Source organism: Ictalurus furcatus, chromosome 23, assembly GCF_023375685.1.
Source record: "Ictalurus furcatus strain D&B chromosome 23, Billie_1.0, whole genome shotgun sequence".
In the NCBI taxonomy this organism is placed as follows: Eukaryota; Metazoa; Chordata; class Actinopteri; order Siluriformes; family Ictaluridae; genus Ictalurus; species Ictalurus furcatus.
In genome coordinates, this window is record NC_071277.1 from 7,285,840 (window position 1) to 7,304,328 (window position 18,489).

At 37.2% G+C, this 18,489-nt stretch overlaps 2 protein-coding genes across 2 annotated transcripts; both read left to right on the forward strand.

Moving 5' to 3' along the window:
- The first annotated feature begins 3,604 nt into the window (after positions 1-3,604).
- LOC128599970 (C-type lectin BML-1-like) lies at positions 3,605-5,232 on the forward strand. Its single transcript, XM_053612051.1, has 2 exons — positions 3,605-4,841; positions 4,993-5,232. Exon 1 carries the CDS (start codon positions 4,093-4,095, stop codon positions 4,834-4,836), a length of 744 nt encoding a protein of 247 aa, XP_053468026.1. The 5' UTR covers positions 3,605-4,092; the 3' UTR covers positions 4,837-4,841; positions 4,993-5,232.
- A 7,886-nt stretch (positions 5,233-13,118) lies between these two features.
- LOC128599761 (macrophage mannose receptor 1-like) lies at positions 13,119-14,191 on the forward strand. The gene has a single exon (XM_053611695.1). It carries the CDS (start codon positions 13,302-13,304, stop codon positions 13,797-13,799), a length of 498 nt encoding a protein of 165 aa, XP_053467670.1. The 5' UTR covers positions 13,119-13,301; the 3' UTR covers positions 13,800-14,191.
- Positions 14,192-18,489: the final 4,298 nt, after the last annotated feature.

The following is an 18,489-nucleotide window of genomic DNA, read 5'->3' on the forward strand; positions in this document are numbered from 1 at the left end:
CAGTGGAATTAATGCTTTCTGGTTTCTCGACAAACTGAGTTGTTTTTTTTTTTTGACAGAGAGAGAGAGAGAGAGCAAGAGAGAGAGAGAGAGAGAGAGAGAGAGAGAGAGAGAGAGAGTAGGTGATGCTGAGAGGGAACAACTGTTTATCAAGGCTATAACTTAAATTAAAACAGGAATTAATGTGTCTTACGTGCGTTGAACATTAAATCTTAACTATAAACAGTTAAAATGTTAGGCCATGCAGTTATCCAAAACCGCATCATCTATGTAGCACATAGGATGCAATGGTGGTACAATGTACACTGACTGACCACTTTAATAGGAACACTTGCATTCCTTGCAGGTATCCAATCAACCAATAATGAGGCGCAACACATAAAAACACTGGGCACAGGCTCACTGAAACTGGACAGGTCAAAACTGGGTGAAAAAACAAGCAATGTTTTTTCTCAGTCTTCAGCTGTAGAGTTTGGAGGCGCCTTTACCCACTTGATTCCTTTTCTTGACTGATAGGAGTGGAACCCGGCATGGTCTTGTCCTTTATAGGACATCCACCTTAAGGTTTGAACATGTTGTACATTCTGAGATACTTTTCTCCTCACCATGGTTGTTGTTTGAGAACATGGAGTTGTTGTTTGAGAGCCCTTGTGTTAGCTCGAATTAATGTGACCATTCTCCTCTGTCGTCTCTCATCAACGAAGCGTTTCTGCCTGCAGAACCGTCGCTAACAAAAGATGTGTTTTGTTGTTTCTTTGTTTTTCTCACCATTCTGCTTAAACACTAGAGATTGTTGTGCATCCCAGGAAATGAGAGAGGATCAGCAGTTTCTGAAAAACCAGCACCAACAAACATGCCATGGTGAAAGTCACTGAGATCGCATTTTTTCCCCATGCTGATGTTTGTTGTGAACATCAACTGAAGCTCTTGGCCTGCATCTGTATGATTTTATGCACTGGACTGCTGCCACATGATTGGCTGATTGGATATTTGCATGAATAAAGAGATATACAGATGTTCTTACTAAAGTAGCCAGTGGCTGCAAGTGTTAAGGCATTTTATTGAGGCTTAGAACAAGTAAAACAAACATGCCCAGGGAGCAAGCATGTGCACAAAGTGATCACAGAGAAAGACTTGAGCTCCTGCCCTTTGACTGTACTAATCTTAGCTGCTGTGTCTACAGTAATAATTGTATTTTGCACAGCCCTTTAGGGCACACAGTGTTTACAGTGATATAATTAGTGGAATAACTCTCGACGTATTATTCATTTCTTTCTGTTGAAGGATACTATTTACTAATAATAGAGAAATGGATATGGAAGTGTAGCGGACTTTTGCCTATATAATTAGTGCGGCAAAAGACGCCCTGGGTTCTCTTACCCTATTCAACTTCAATGTCTATGGTTGCAATTCCCCTTGTATGTGTTTCAATGTCATAAACTGTCACTAACTAGATAAATGTTTTTTAAATGGTATACTTATGTTTAAGCTTGTTAACTGAGGTAACACTAAGTGTAGTCAAACCCATTTTCTAATGTGTACACTCTATTCTATATTAAATGAATATAAATCTTAATCTGACACATCAACCCTCCACACCCCATATAGCAATAATGAATTCCCAACAACCAGGTAAAGTTTAGGTATATGTATTAAAACACAATTCTTGCATGTATATCAACTTAGAAATAAAACCTATTCAAAACTTTAACTCAATGGTATACCTTTTTCTGAGGTTTTTAAATCAATACCATTACCAAATCAACAGGTTACATATAACCCCATGTACATGCATAAAACAAGCAGTTTTCAGTTATACCCTTTAACCTATGGGCCCAAGACAATAGCCTACCTAAGCCGGCACACCAGAATTTCTATAAAACCCACACACACCACTGTTCCTGATGCAGACCTGAATCGTAGCTTGGGGGCGTTGAGGCCTTAAAACTGTATTGGCCGCTTCATGCGAATCGCGCAACAAAACCAAACAAATTCACTCACGAGGTTGATGGAGATGTCCGTGCCCAGAGAGGGTCCATGCACCGTCACTGCAGCCCTGCTCACGCGCTCTCGGTGTGTGCAGTTGCTCACGCGACTCTGTAGTTCGCGTATCAGTTCAAACAGCAAGCTGTCTTCCTCCGGTTAGTCTCGCAGTCTTGTTCCTCAGAGGCAACTCATTGGTTGTCGAAGCCAGTTATCATAACACAGTCCCAGCTACCGAGTTGCTAACTTTTCAGGCAATACTATTAGCTGAGCTATTCCGACAAATTCGTTTTGAGAAGGTCTCTATGGGATACCGACTTCTTCCGCATGCAAAGTAGTGAATAGGTTATCGGTCTGACAACCATTAAGTGTTACTTAAGCACGAAAAGTAGCATTAATCACTTTACAGTTCTCCAGTGTGATCTTCTCCGTGTCTCGCCTGCAGCCGAAAGAGAGCGTGACTTTTCCTTACGCAGGATTTGCCTCCTCAACTGACCTCTCACCTTTCCCATTGATTGGCCCAACATTTTAACCTAGAAACAAATCATTTTATATCTTTCATATTTTCTATCATTTTTGTAGAACAAAGTAGCAATCTTTTCCACATGCATTTGTACATACAATTATTTAACATGGAAATACAGAATTCCAAAAATACAGTGTCTGTGTATTTAAATTCGTACAAAACAAAAGGAAACTTAACCATGTATTTTCTACAGGGTTACAGAAGGTATATAGTTCTGACCACTGAGGGGTCCTTGACGTTCAGGTCATACTTAGTAATTGGCCATGTCTTCTCACAAGCAAGCTATCTATCTACCCATTCATCCCTTTTCTGTACCACTTATCCTACACAGGGTCGCAGGAAGACTGGAGCCTATCCCAGGGGGACTCAGGGCACAAGGCAGAGTGCCAACCCATCGCAAGGCACAATCACACACCCATTCACACACTTCAGAAAATTTAGAGATGCCAATCAGCCTTCAATGCATGTTTTTGGACTGGTGGAGGAAGCCAGAGTACCCAGAGGAAACCCCCGAAGCAGGGGACAGAGGCAGGATTAGAACCCCCAATACTGGAGGTGCGAGGCAAATGTGCTAACCTGAGAGCACTAGTGAAAATGTTTCTAATTTTTTCCCCTTCATTTTTTAATGCATCTTATTTTTTCATTAAAAAATGTAATTATTTGCAATAACTTGAGGAAAAAGTAAAATCCTAATAACATTCACATACACAATACAATTATACACATCAGAATTGTATTTGGTATGTTGATTCGTGTTAGAAGGGATAAGACTCCAGGAAAGTCCGACCAACAAATGTGCTTCAATTTAAATAGTGACTTAGAAATACGACAGAATCTTGCAGAAATCTCCCTTTTTTGTTTTCTTTTGCATTTTCTAATTGATACTAGATCTTCAATATGGTCTCAGACATGACATTTGAACCATTCTCTATGTTACAGTCATCCCATTTTATCCTAGTATTGTATATCTCCATTGTTTACTTGGTTGCAGTAAATTGTTCTATACCTTACCATAGCAAAAGCTGAGAAATAAAAGAAGATAAAAATGTTTCTCTCATTTCTTATGAAAGTTTTTGGGCTAGTTTTAGTCTTTAGTCTTGTTTGTGGTGTTTGAGATATCGATGGCAATTTTATTTCACCGAAAAGCACAATGTATTGGGGGAATAAGCAAACTGATGACATTGGCAAGGCATATTTGCGTAGAGAGGCTACGCCTCACTTCACCTCATCTCACCTCTTACAACACATAATACCTAACATCAAGGGTTCCATTTCACACAACGTATATACTGGTGATTTTATCATGCCTAATTCCCAAACAGACTTGAGAGTTTTATTTAGTTTTTTTGTCTTTTTTCTCATTTATTGTACACTGGTAAAATGGAGAAGGAACCATAAGCAGAAGCCTGGAAGCTTAGAAGATTGCTAAGAGAAACCAAATCACAGCAACATTTGCGTTGCGTTGTTCCTCAGAAGATTATTCAAAATTGTACATCTTGGTTTGAATTTATTTGTCTACTGCTTCTACGAGTGATTTTAGTTGAGTCTGTTCAGAACAGTGCTCAAACACATCACATCGAGAGATGAAGGCGACTCACTCTGTCCTCCTCTTTGTGGCTTTAGCAGGAGCAGCCACTTGTCAGTTAGTGAGAAAAAATATTTTTGTGGGCAAACTGTCGTCCTGGAGTGATGCTCAGACATACTGCAGGACGTATTATGAAGACCTGTCGACCATTAACACATCATGGGACTTTCTAAAGTTCAAAAAAGATGCAGCAGTGCATCTTTCTAAGGAATGTTGGGTCGGCCTTTATAAGAGTTCAGAAGCAATGGTCTATACTGAGTGGTCTGATGGAAGCCCTTTAGGACTTACTTTGTGGAAACTTGGCGAACCAAATGTCATGAACAATTATGGCTGTGTGACTATACAAAATATGGAATTGTCTACTTATAACTGTAGACAACTTCTGAAGTTCTTCTGCTACAAATGGGTGCCCCAGATGGTCTTGGTGGAGATGATGATGAACTGGGAAGAGGCACTGCAGTACTGCAGAACACATTACACTGACCTGGTAAGTGTGCCCACCGACAAAGACCTGCAAGTGGCCAAATCGACGAGCATGACCAGTCAGACTCCCAGAGTTTGGACAGGCTTGCGCTACATGGATGGCTCATGGTTCTGGGTGAATCAGGATCCTCTGGGGAACGTGACCTCGGTTCCCTCATGCCCCATGAGACCTTTCCATTGTGGAGCTCTAAGTGCTGGAGATGATGTCTGGGAGAACAGAGACTGCAATGAGAAAATGAACTTCCTTTGCAACTCCTAAAAAGGGTAAGTTACTTAAATACCAATATTCAGTCCCTTAGTATTAAAATGTAAAAATATGATGTACACTATTGGTATTTATGATATTATCCTATATGAACATCCTTTTTTTTTTTTTTTTTGACAATCCTATTAAGTGACGATTCTTTCTCACAAGGTCTCTGCAATCGAAAAATGGGACCAGATGGAACAACAAAGAAGAAGAAGACACTGGCCTATATAATGCATGTCAATCTGTTATATTTTGTCTAGATTCAGGTTTGTGTGGTAGCAGCCAGAACTAATGATTTACAGAAATCATTAAATATTTATCCTATTATTGTCTGGTAGATATGATACATGATATATTTCATAACAATAGTCTCATATAAACATTTTAGTAGCACCTGTAAGAATCATTTTGCTCTTTCACTATGGTAATAAGCATTTGCAGTTTAAATATATATATATATATATATATATATATATATATATATATATATATATATATATATATATATATATATATATATAGATATATATATATAGATATATATATAGATATATAAAATACAAGAAATGTATGTTATTATAGATCTGTTTTCATTACTGTTTCCATTACTGTATACACTGTTAATTAAAAAATAACTAAAAGAATAAATTAAAATAAAATAATTAAAAGAATAAAAGTCATTTGTTTGCTGTGTCATCATTCTGTAATGCGTTTAAGTACATCAGCTAATGATAAAGCTACATCTCTTAAATCTCTTTAATCTAAATTTGTGTTTCCAGAAAGAATATTGCCAATATCCTTTTTTTTTTTTAAATCAACAAGCATGACCAGTCAGAATCCCATTATATGGACAGGCTTGCACTTCATGTATAGCACATGGTTCTGGGTGAACCAGGATCCTGTGAACAACCTGAGCAGAAGATCAAAATTATTTTAAAATGATTTCTTCCATCACGGTACTTCTATTAGTGGTTCTCAAACAATTTGCAGACAAGGACTCCTTTAACTCACAATAATCTCCCTGATTATTTGGATTTTATGAACATACTGAAAATAACACTGGACAACAAATATCTTGCCACCTGACAAGTTTGGGCTGTATCCTATGAATTTTGCTGAGCTAAAAAAAAAAAAAAAAAAATCACCTTGAAATTTTCATGACATTTCCTATTTTTTTTTTCCAAATTCCTACATGAATTCCTACATCGAATTAATTTTGTGTTCAGTTTGAAGAGCTCTGTCATAACTGGCAACATCTCTGAGGTAGCAAAAATGTGAACATCAAATGTGTACAACTTTTAAGATTTAAATGTGTACAATTATACAATAATATTTTTCCTGTTTAATTGAGCCACAGAGCTTTTTAATTTCAAAATTTCCCACTCATATAACATACAGTATATTTATTCAATTTATCTTTAGATTGAAGTAGACTCTTTATAAACCTACTTATTATTTTTTTCTTCATCGTTGCATTTGGATTAAACTAATCAATTCAAGTAATAAGGTAATAATCAATAATCAAGTAAAATAAATAAATAATCATTGATAGGGTGGTGTGATCCTCCAGGGTCGGGGGTTCGATTCCCACCGTGGCCCTGTGCTGCGGGGGTTTCCTCCGGGTACTCCGGTTTCCTCCCCCAGTCCAAAGACATGCATGGTAGGCTGATTGGCATGTCCAAAGTGTTCGTAGTGTATGAATGGGTGTGTGAGTGTGTATGTGTTTGTATGCCCTGCGATGGATTAGCACCCTGTCCAGGGTGTACCCAAGCCTTGTGCCCGATGCTCCCTGGGATAGACTCCAGGTTTCCCCATGACCCTGAAAAGGATTAAGCGGTATAGAAGATGGATGGATGGAGGGTGGTGTGATATGGCCCAACATTACAAGAAGTTACTATCACCAATTAGATTTTTTTAGATCCCGAATGGGTTTATTCTTCTTTCACCACAACAATTTACCAATGATTAGAATTGTTAATTTATTGAAAAAAAAAAATACAATATGTCACATTTTTAACCATTTATAGTTATGTTGGGGAATGTCCATGAGGCAAGTTGGTTGATACTGTATTTAATGGCTCATTCAGTCACTAGGTTGAAACTAATTGAAGGGTTTGGACATTGGAAATTAAGATTGAAATAAATATGATTCTAAGGCATGCAAATAATGTCCCAGATGTATATTTCTTTAAAGGCAAACAGGCTGGCCTTCACCTCACCTCACCTCACTACATCAGTCTTTTAGCCGCTCATACAGCTGTAACAGATGTTGAATATATGAGTGTGTATGTTTTCTTTAATGCTCATTACATTGCAATAAAGCATACTGTCAGAATTATGCAGCTGTTAACTTTTACACTAAACACTGACTGAGTTGCTCAATGTTGAAACTGCTTTCTTCAAGAAATAATGTTTTTCAGTCAACTTTGATATGCTCTTGTTATGAACATGTGATTACCGCCTTTACAGAAAAATCACAAGGACTTAACGTGAATGATCACATGTTTACATGTAGTTTTTAGACACATGACTCTATACGCCGAAGTGTCATTGGGCAAGACACTGAACCCCAAGCTGCTCCCAATGGCAGGCTAGCGCCTTGCATGGTAGCTTTGCTGCCATTAGTGTGTGAGTGTGTGTGTGAATGGGTGAATGAGAAACCGCTAAGGTTAAAAAGCGCTATATAAATGCAGACCATTTACCATTTACAGAAGTACTGAAATGAGCACGAACTTTTTTTTTAAAAAAAAGTGATGTAGTCATTTTCTTGCTGTTCTAACTCATCTCCAGCAGGGTTTTAGCTTGGTTGTAGATTCTTAGCTTTTAACCTTTTTGCACTAGCTTGAGAATACAACACGTATCACACAAGGGTGAGTGCCAAATGCTGTGTATTGTAATGGACTGTAAATGCAAATGTTTGCATGGGTCATTTCCTGTGACGATTATTCAAAGTTGTGCATCTGGGTTTTGCATTTTCTTTTATTTACTGCTTCTGTGAGTGATTTCATCCTAGAGCTGTTCAGTACAGAGCTCAAACACATCGCATCAGAAAATGAAGGTTGTTCATGCTGTCCTCCTCTTTGTGGCTATAACAGGAGCAGCTACTTGTCTGTTCGTGAAAAGATATGTTCTTGTGCACGGTGCTTTGAACTGGACAGATGCTCAAACATACTGCAGAAACCATTATGAAGACCTGGCGACCATTAACTCATTGGAGGAGCTATATAATAAAGAAGGCAGACTCAAAAAGACACACACTATTCAGTTACTCAATATCAAATATCAAATAGTCAAAAAAGATTTTTTTTTAAATCTTGTTTTTCAAGTGCTATGAATGCAGCAAGCCTGAGAAAAGGAATAGAGATGACAACAAACACTATAAAATTAAGTTTCAGTTGCCAAAACGAAGTTCTTTCAAATGTAGTAACTTCTGAGTTACACGTCCCTGAGATCGAAACAGAAGATTGAGAAAGACAGAAAATGACACATTAAAAGTAAATGCTACATTTTACACTTTGCTGCTTAGTGAATGTACCAAGCTAAAGGGTCGTGTCCTATACCAAGCACGAAAACACGTCAAGCAAGAAGGATTTGCATCTCACATCTCCAAAGTTCTCAGTTTGGTCCTGAGCTCAGGTTACTGACTGTCTGGAGTTTTGCATGTTCTGCCCATGTGCGTGTCCGTGTATGTCCTAAAAGTAGACAAAGAGAACTCGATTAAACAAACCAGACAAAAAATATTATACTGGGTCATTTATTTATTGAGGAAAATTATCCATTATAAAGTGATTTATAAAAGCTATATGCACCTTACACCTTAAGAATTAGGTTATCGCTATTTTAGGATTTTGTGTAGAATTCTTTCTACATATTTTGTAGGTAGATATATACTGTACACACAATAATACAAAAATACATTTAAACCACAGCACTGTTGAATTCTTGAATCTGATTGGTGTGCTTTTTTTTCTTTCTTTTATATACTCGTATATAGACTCAGGCAGAAGTTCTGGCTGTAATATGAATGATAGGTTTATATTAATTTTGATACGGTTTGTCAGGTGGACACTCCGCATAATCTAAGACTATGATTTGCAAAGTTTCCCAGCACTGGAAAAGCTTCAAGACAGTGGAATTAATGTTTTCTGGTTTCTCGACAAACTGAGTTGTTTTTTTTTTTTGACAGAGAGAGAGAGAGAGAGCAAGAGAGAGAGAGAGAGAGAGAGAGAGAGAGAGAGAGAGAGAGAGAGAGAGTAGGTGATGCTGAGAGGGAACAACTGTTTATCATGGCTATAACTTAAATTAAAACAGGAATTAATGTGTCTTACGTGCGTTGAACATTAAATCTTAACTATAAACAGTTAAAATGTTAGGCCATGCAGTTATCCAAAACCGCATCATCTATGTAGCACATAGGATGCAATGGTGGTACAATGTACACTGACTGACCACTTTAATAGGAACACTTGCATTCCTTGCAGGTATCCAATCAACCAATAATGAGGCGCAACACATAAAAACACTGGGCACAGGCTCACTGAAACTGGACAGGTCAAAACTGGGTGAAAAAACAAGCAATGTTTTTTCTCAGTCTTCAGCTGTAGAGTTTGGAGGCGCCTTTACCCACTTGATTCCTTTTCTTGACTGATAGGAGTGGAACCCGGCATGGTCTTGTCCTTTATAGGACATCCACCTTAAGGTTTGAACATGTTGTACATTCTGAGATACTTTTCTCCTCACCATGGTTGTTGTTTGAGAACATGGAGTTGTTGTTTGAGAGCCCTTGTGTTAGCTCGAATTAATGTGACCATTCTCCTCTGTCGTCTCTCATCAACGAAGCGTTTCTGCCTGCAGAACCGTCGCTAACAAAAGATGTGTTTTGTTGTTTCTTTGTTTTTTTCACCATTCTGCTTAAACACTAGAGATTGTTGTGCATCCCAGGAAATGAGAGAGGATCAGCAGTTTCTGAAAAACCAGCACCAACAAACATGCCATGGTGAAAGTCACTGAGATCGCATTTTTTCCCCATGCTGATGTTTGTTGTGAACATCAACTGAAGCTCTTGGCCTGCATCTGTATGATTTTATGCACTGGACTGCTGCCACATGATTGGCTGATTGGATATTTGCATGAATAAAGAGATATACAGATGTTCTTACTAAAGTAGCCAGTGGCTGCAAGTGTTAAGGCATTTTATTGAGGCTTAGAACAAGTAAAACAAACATGCCCAGGGAGCAAGCATGTGCACAAAGTGATCACAGAGAAAGACTTGAGCTCCTGCCCTTTGACTGTACAAATCTTAGCTGCTGTGTCTACAGTAATAATTGTATTTTGCACAGCCCTTTAGGGCACACAGTGTTTACAGTGATATAATTAGTGGAATAACTCTCGACGTATTATTCATTTCTTTCTGTTGAAGGATACTATTTACTAATAATAGAGAAATGGATATGGAAGTGTAGCGGACTTTTGCCTATATAATTAGTGCGGCAAAAGACGCCCTGGGTTCTCTTACCCTATTCAACTTCAATGTCTATGGTTGCAATTCCCCTTGTATGTGTTTCAATGTCATAAACTGTCACTAACTAGATGAATGTTTTTTAAATGGTATACTTATGTTTAAGCTTGTTAACTGAGGTAATACTAAGTGTAGTCAAACCCATTTTCTAATGTGTACACTCTATTCTATATTAAATGAATATAAATCTTAATCTGACACATCAACCCTCCACACCCCATATAGCAATAATGAATTCCCAACAACCAGGTAAAGTTTAGGTATATGTATTAAAACACAATTCTTTGCATGTATATCAACTTAGAAATAAAACGTATTCAAAACTTTAACTCAATGGTATACCTTTTTCTGAGGTTTTTAAATCAATACCATTACCAAATCAACAGGTTACATATAACCCCATGTACATGCATAAAACAAGCAGTTTTCAGTTATACCCTTTAACCTATGGGCCCAAGACAATAGCCTACCTAAGCCGGCACACCAGAATTTCTATAAACCCCACACACACCACTGTTCCTGATGCAGGCCTGAATCGTAGCTTGGGGGCGTTGAGGCCTTAAAACTGTATTGGCCGCTTCATGCGAATCGCGCAACAAAACCAAACAAATTCACTCACGAGGTTGATGGAGATGTCCGTGCCCAGAGAGGGTCCATGCACCGTCACTGCAGCCCTGCTCACGCGCTCTCGGTGTGTGCAGTTGCTCACGCGACTCTGTAGTTCGCGTATCAGTTCAAACAGCAAGCTGTCTTCCTCCGGTTAGTCTCGCAGTCTTGTTCCTCAGAGGCAACTCATTGGTTGTCGAAGCCAGTTAGCATAACACAGTCCCAGCTACCGAGTTGCTAACTTTTCAGGCGATACTATTAGCTGAGCTATTCCGACAAATTCGTTTTGAGAAGGTCTCTATGGGATACCGACTTCTTCCGCATGCAAAGTAGTGAATAGGTTATCGGTCTGACAACCATTAAGTGTTACTTAAGCACGAAAAGTAGCATTAATCACTTTACAGTTCTCCAGTGTGATCTTCTCCGTGTCTCGCCTGCAGCCGAAAGAGAGCGTGACTTTTCCTTACGCAGGATTTGCCTCCTCAACTGACCTCTCACCTTTCCCATTGATTGGCCCAACATTTTAACCTAGAAACAAATCATTTTATATCTTTCATATTTTCTATCATTTTTGTAGAACAAAGTAGCAATCTTTTCCACATGCATTTGTACATACAATTATTTAACATGGAAATACAGAATTCCAAAAATACAGTGTCTGTGTATTTAAATTCGTACAAAACAAAAGGAAACTTAACCATGTATTTTCTACAGGGTTACAGAAGGTATATAGTTCTGACCACTGAGGGGTCCTTGACGTTCAGGTCATACTTAGTAATTGGCCATGTCTTCTCACAAGCAAGCTATCTATCTACCCATTCATCCCTTTTCTGTATCACTTATCCTACACAGGGTCGCAGGAAGACTGGAGCCTATCCCAGGGGGACTCAGGGCACAAGGCAGAGTGCCAACCCATCGCAAGGCACAATCACACACCCATTCACACACTTCAGAAAATTTAGAGATGCCAATCAGCCTTCAATGCATGTTTTTGGACTGGCGGAGGAAGCCAGAGTACCCAGAGGAAACCCCCGAAGCATGGGACAGAGGCAGGATTAGAACCCCCAATACTGGAGGTGCGAGGCAAATGTGCTAACCTGAGAGCACTAGTGAAAATGTTTCTAATTTTTTCCCCTTCATTTTTTAATGCATCTTATTTTTTCATTAAAAAATGTAATTATTTGCAATAACTTGAGGAAAAAGTAAAATCCTAATAACATTCACATACACAATACAATTATACACATCAGAATTGTATTTGGTATGTTGATTCGTGTTAGAAGGGATAAGACTCCAGGAAAGTCCGACCAACAAATGTGCTTCAATTTAAATAGTGACTTAGAAATACGACAGAATCTTGCAGAAATCTCCCTTTTTTGTTTTCTTTTGCATTTTCTAATTGATACTAGATCTTCAATATGGTCTCAGACATGACATTTGAACCATTCTCTATGTTACAGTCATCCCATTTTATCCTAGTATTGTATATCTCCATTGTTTACTTGGTTGCAGTAAATTGTTCTATACCTTACCATAGCAAAAGCTGAGAAATAAAAGAAGATAAAAATGTTTCTCTCATTTCTTATGAAAGTTTTTGGGCTAGTTTTAGTCTTTAGTCTTGTTTGTGGTGTTTGAGATATCGATGGCAATTTTATTTCACCGAAAAGCACAATGTATTGGGGGAATAAGCAAACTGATGACATTGGCAAGGCATATTTGCGTAGAGAGGCTACGCCTCACTTCACCTCATCTCACCTCTTACAACACATAATACCTAACATTAAGGGTTCCATTTCACACAACGTATATACTGGTGATTTTATCATGCCTAATTCCCAAACAGACTTGAGAGTTTTATTTAGTTTTTTTGTCTTTTTTCTCATTTATGGTACACTGGTAAAATGGAGAAGGAACCATAAGCAGAAGCCTGGAAGCTTAGAAGATTGCTAAGAGAAACCAAATCACAGCAACATTTGCGTTGCGTTGTTCCTCAGAAGATTATTCAAAATTGTACATCTTGGTTTGAATTTATTTGTCTACTGCTTCTACGAGTGATTTTAGTTGAGTCTGTTCAGAACAGTGCTCAAACACATCACATCGAGAGATGAAGGCGACTCACTCTGTCCTCCTCTTTGTGGCTTTAGCAGGAGCAGCCACTTGTCAGTTAGTGAGAAAAAATATTTTTGTGGGCAAACTGTCGTCCTGGAGTGATGCTCAGACATACTGCAGGACGTATTATGAAGACCTGTCGACCATTAACACATCATGGGACTTTCTAAAGTTCAAAAAAGATGCAGCAGAGCATCTTTCTAAGGAATGTTGGGTCGGCCTTTATAAGAGTTCAGAAGCAATGGTCTATACTGAGTGGTCTGATGGAAGCCCTTTAGGACTTACTTTGTGGAAACTTGGCGAACCAAATGTCATGAACAATTATGGCTGTGTGAGTATACAAAATATGGAATTGTCTACTTATAACTGTAACCAACATATGAAGTTCTTCTGCTACAAATGGGTGCCCCAGATGGTCTTGGTGGAGATGATGATGAACTGGGAAGAGGCACTGCAGTACTGCAGAACACATTACACTGACCTGGTAAGTGTGCCCACCGACAAAGACCTGCAAGTGGCCAAATCGACGAGCATGACCAGTCAGACTCCCAGAGTTTGGACAGGCTTGCGCTACATGGATGGCTCATGGTTCTGGGTGAATCAGGATCCTCTGGGGAACGTGACCTCGGTTCCCTCATGCCCCATGAGACCTTTCCATTGTGGAGCTCTAAGTGCTGGAGATGATGTCTGGGAGAACAGAGACTGCAATGAGAAAATGAACTTCCTTTGCAACTCCTAAAAAGCGTAAGTTACTTAAATACCAATATTCAGTCCCTTAGTATTAAAATGTAAAAATATGATGTACACTATTGGTATTTATGATATTATCCTATATGAACATCCTTTTTTTTTTTTTTTTTTTTGACAATCCTATTAAGTGACGATTCTTTCTCACAAGGTCTCTGCAATCGAAAAATGGGACCAGATGGAACAACAAAGAAGAAGAAGACACTGGCCTATATAATGCATGTCAATCTGTTATATTTTGTCTAGATTCAGGTTTGTGTGGTAGCAGCCAGAACTAATGATTTACAGAAATCATTAAATATTTATCCTATTATTGTCTGGTAGATATGATACATGATATATTTCATAACAATAGTCTCATATAAACATTTTAGTAGCACCTGTAAGAATCATTTTGCTCTTTCACTATGGTAATAAGCATTTGCAGTTTAAATATATATATATATATATATATATATATATATATATATATATATATATATATATATATATATATATATATATATATAAAATACAAGAAATGTATGTTATTATAGATCTGTTTTCATTAGTTTCCATTACTGTATACACTGTTAATTAAAAAAATAACTAAAAGAATAAATTAAAATAAAATAATTAAAAGAATAAAAGTCATTTGTTTGCTGTGTCATCATTCTGTAATGCGTTTAAGTACATCAGCTAATAATAAAGCTACATCTCTTAAATCTCTTTAATCTAAATTTGTGTTTCCAGAAAGAATATTGCCAATATCCTTTTTTTTTTTAAATCAACAAGCATGACCAGTCAGAATCCCATTATATGGACAGCTTGCACTTCATGTATAGCACATGGTTCTGGGTGAACCAGGATCCTGTGAAGAACCTGAGCAGAAGATCAAAATTATTTTTAAATGATTTCTTCCATCACGTTACTTCTATTAGTGGTTCTCAAACAATTTGCAGACAAGGACTCCTTTAACTCACAATAATCTCCCTGATTATTTGGATGTTATGAACATACTGAAAATAACACTGGACAACAAATATCTTGCCACCTGACAAGTTTGGGCTGTATCTTATGAATTTTGCTGAGCTAAAAAAAAAAAAAAAAAAAAAAATCACCTTGAAATTTTCATGACATTTCCTATTTTCTTTCTTTTTTTTTTCTTCTCCAAAATTCCTACATGAATTCCTACATCGAATTAATTTTGTGTTCGGTTTGAAGAGCTCTGTCGTAACTGGCAACATCTCTGAGGTAGCAAAAATGTGAACAACAGTGATCAAATGTGTACAACATTTAAGATTTAAATGTGTACAATTATACAATAATGTTTAATTGAGCCACAGAGCTTTTTAATTAAAAAAATTTTCCATTCATATAACATATATATTTATTCAATTCATCTTAGAATTGAAGTGTTTATCTTTATAAGAGTACTTATTTATTATTTTTTTTCTTCATTATTGCGGTCTGGATTAAACTAATCAATTCAAGTAATAAGATAATAATCAATAATCAAGTAAAAAAAAATAAAAAATCATTGACAAGGTGGTGTGATATGGCCCAACATTACAAGAAGTTACTACCACCAATTAGATTTAATTTTTTTTTAAAGAACAGCACATCCCAAATGGGTTTATTCTTCTTTCACCACAACAATTTACCAATTAATAGAACTGATAATTTATTTATAAAAAAAAATAAAAAAATACAATATGTCACATTTTTAACCATTTATAGTTATGTTGGGGAATGTCCATGAGGCAAGTTGGTTGATACTGTACTTAATGGCTCATTCAGTCACTAGGTTGAAACTAATTGAAGGGTTTGGACATTGGAAATTAAGATTGAAATAAATATGATTCTAAGGCATGCAAATAATGTCCCAGATGTATATTTCTTTAAAGGCAAACAGGCTGGCCTTCACCTCACCTCACCTCACTACATCAGTCTTTTAGCCGCTCATACAGCTGTAACAGATGTTGAATGTATGAGTGTGTATGTTTTCTTTCATGCTCATTACATTGCAATAAAGCATACTGTCAGAATTATGCAGCTGTTGACTTTTACACTAAACACTGACTGAGTTGCTCAATGTTGAAACTGCTTTCTTCAAGAAATAATGTTTTTCAGTCAACTTTGATATGCTCTTGTTATGAACATGTGATTACCGCCTTTACAGAAAAATCACAAGGACTTAACGTGAATGATCACATGTTTACACGTAGTTTTTAGACACATGACTCCATACGCCGAAGTGTACTTGGGCAAGACACTGAACCCCAAGCTGCTCCCAATGGCAGGCTAGCGCCTTGCATGGTAGCTCTGCTGCCATTAGTGTGTGAGTGTGTGTGTGAATGGGTGAATGAGAAACTGCTAAGGTTAAAAAGCGCTATATAAATGCAGACTATTTACCATTTATATTCACTTATTTTGTATATTTTGGGGACTTTTAAGATGTGATTTTATTTTTCAACATGAAACTAAGAAAGGCACATATACATTGACCTATCTATCTATCTATCTATCTATCTATCTATCTCTCTATCTATCTGTCTATCTATCTATCTATCTATCTATCTATCTATATATATATATATATATATATATATATATATATATATATACTGAACTTCTCACTGTCTGAGTCAAACAAAGACTTTTCAAGAAGCACTGAAATGAGCACGAACTTTAAAAAATAAAAAAAAGTGATATTGTCGTTTTCTTGCTGTTCTAACTCATCTCCAGCTGGGTTTTAGCTTGATTGTAGATTCTTAGCCCTTAACCTTTTTGCACTAGCTTGAGAATACAACACGTATCACACAAGGGTGAGTGCCAAATGCCGTGTATTGTAATGGTCTGTAAATGCAAATGTTTGCATGGGTCATTTCCTGTGACGATTATTCAAAGTTGTGCATCTGGGTTTTGCATTTTCTTTTATTTACTGCTTCTGTGAGTGATTTCATCCTAGAGCTGTTCAGAACAGAGCTCAAACACATCGCATCAGAAGATGAAGGCTGTTCATGCTGTCCTCCTCTTTGCGGCTATAACAGGAGCAGCTACTTGTCTGTTCGTGAGAAGATATGTTCTTGTGCACAGTGCTTTGAACTGGACAGATGCTCAGACATACTGCAGAAACCATTATGAAGACCTGGCGACCATTAACTCATTGGAGGAGCTAAATATGTTGAATTCCAATGTAGGAAGTTGTTCTTCTCATCGCAACTGGATTGGCCTTAGAAGGAGCCTGCAGAAGACTGCCTATACTCAGTGGTCTGATGGAAGCAAAATAGAATATGCAGGTTTGAATATCAGTGAGCTGGCAATATCGGACAGTGACCTTTGTGTGTCTCTGGCAAATTCCGTGGTTGCTGTTCAAAACTGTTCAGATGTTGTGTCATTCATCTGTTACACATGGGTGTCTGGTATAACCGTGGTGCAGAATAAGACGAGCTGGGAAGAGGCACTGAAGTACTGCAGAACACACTACAATGACCTGATAAGCCTGACCACCAACAATGACCTGCTTGTTGCCAAGAAAATGATCACGAGTAGTCAAACACCCAGTGTATGGACAGGCTTGCGCTTCATGGATGGCTCATGGTTCTGGGTGAACCAGGATCCTCTGGGGAACCTGACCTCAGTGCCCTCATGCCCCATCAGACCTTTCCATTGTGGAGCCCTAAAGGTTGGAGATTACATTTTGGAGAACAGAAACTGCAATGACGAAATGACCTTCGCTTGCTACTAACAAGAAGGGTAAGTTACTCAACTCCCAATACCTTTAATATCAGTAACAAAAGTAATAATATGATGCACTGTTAGCATTTATGATGACAGGTAGAGCATAATTGAATACAACATTTTGATATCCTGTAAAGTGAAGTTGTTTTGGGTTTTTTTTTTCTCACAAGGTGTAGTTCTTCACTGCGACAAAAAATGGGACAAGACAGAGAAGAAAGGAAGAAGAGAAAGTGCGATGCACGCCATTTTGTTCAACTTGGACTAGATTAAAGTTTGTGTAGCAACAGACATTTACTGAAATGTACTGACTTTGTGTAGTATTTGTTCTAATATATTTTATGTGCTCTGGTATTTTCTAAAGAATTACATTTTTAATGTTAATCATCTTAGCGCTTTGTCTCATAGATATGATATATAATATATAATAACAGTCTGCTATAAACTTTTTACATAGTATCCATAAGAATAATTTTTGCTTTGGTATTTTCTGTACTTATTTCACAAAGAATTTAGAAATTGTAAATTAAAAGTTGTAAACTTAACTAACTCACTCAAATCTTTGCCTATGTACAATATGCAATTTGCCTTTCATGATAATGTAATATTTCCTTTAATATATGTATCCACTGTAAATCATATTATCCTATTGTAACTGTTGTCTATTAGATATGATGGCAATAGGTTTTTCATAGGATCTGTATGGGTTATTTGCATTATTAATGCTAATAAAAATGTTACAAATTAAGATGAATGTTATCATCTAGAATAGAATTTTGGTTCAATGACTATAACAGTAGCATAACAACTTTATTTCACCTGTGAGGTCTGAATGTGTGAAAATTTTACACAATGTTCCTACTTCGACTCATACATGAAATGAGAAAGAAACTCATACAACAGAAATAAGAATAGAGGTTGCAATTTCTATATATATATATAAAAATAAAAATTACGGCATT

Coding starts and splice junctions, on each gene's coding strand:
- LOC128599970 (XM_053612051.1), top strand. CDS start 4,093: ATGAAGGCGACTCACTCTGTCCTCCTCTTTGTGGCTTTAGCAGGAGCA.
- LOC128599761 (XM_053611695.1), top strand. CDS start 13,302: ATGGTCTATACTGAGTGGTCTGATGGAAGCCCTTTAGGACTTACTTTG.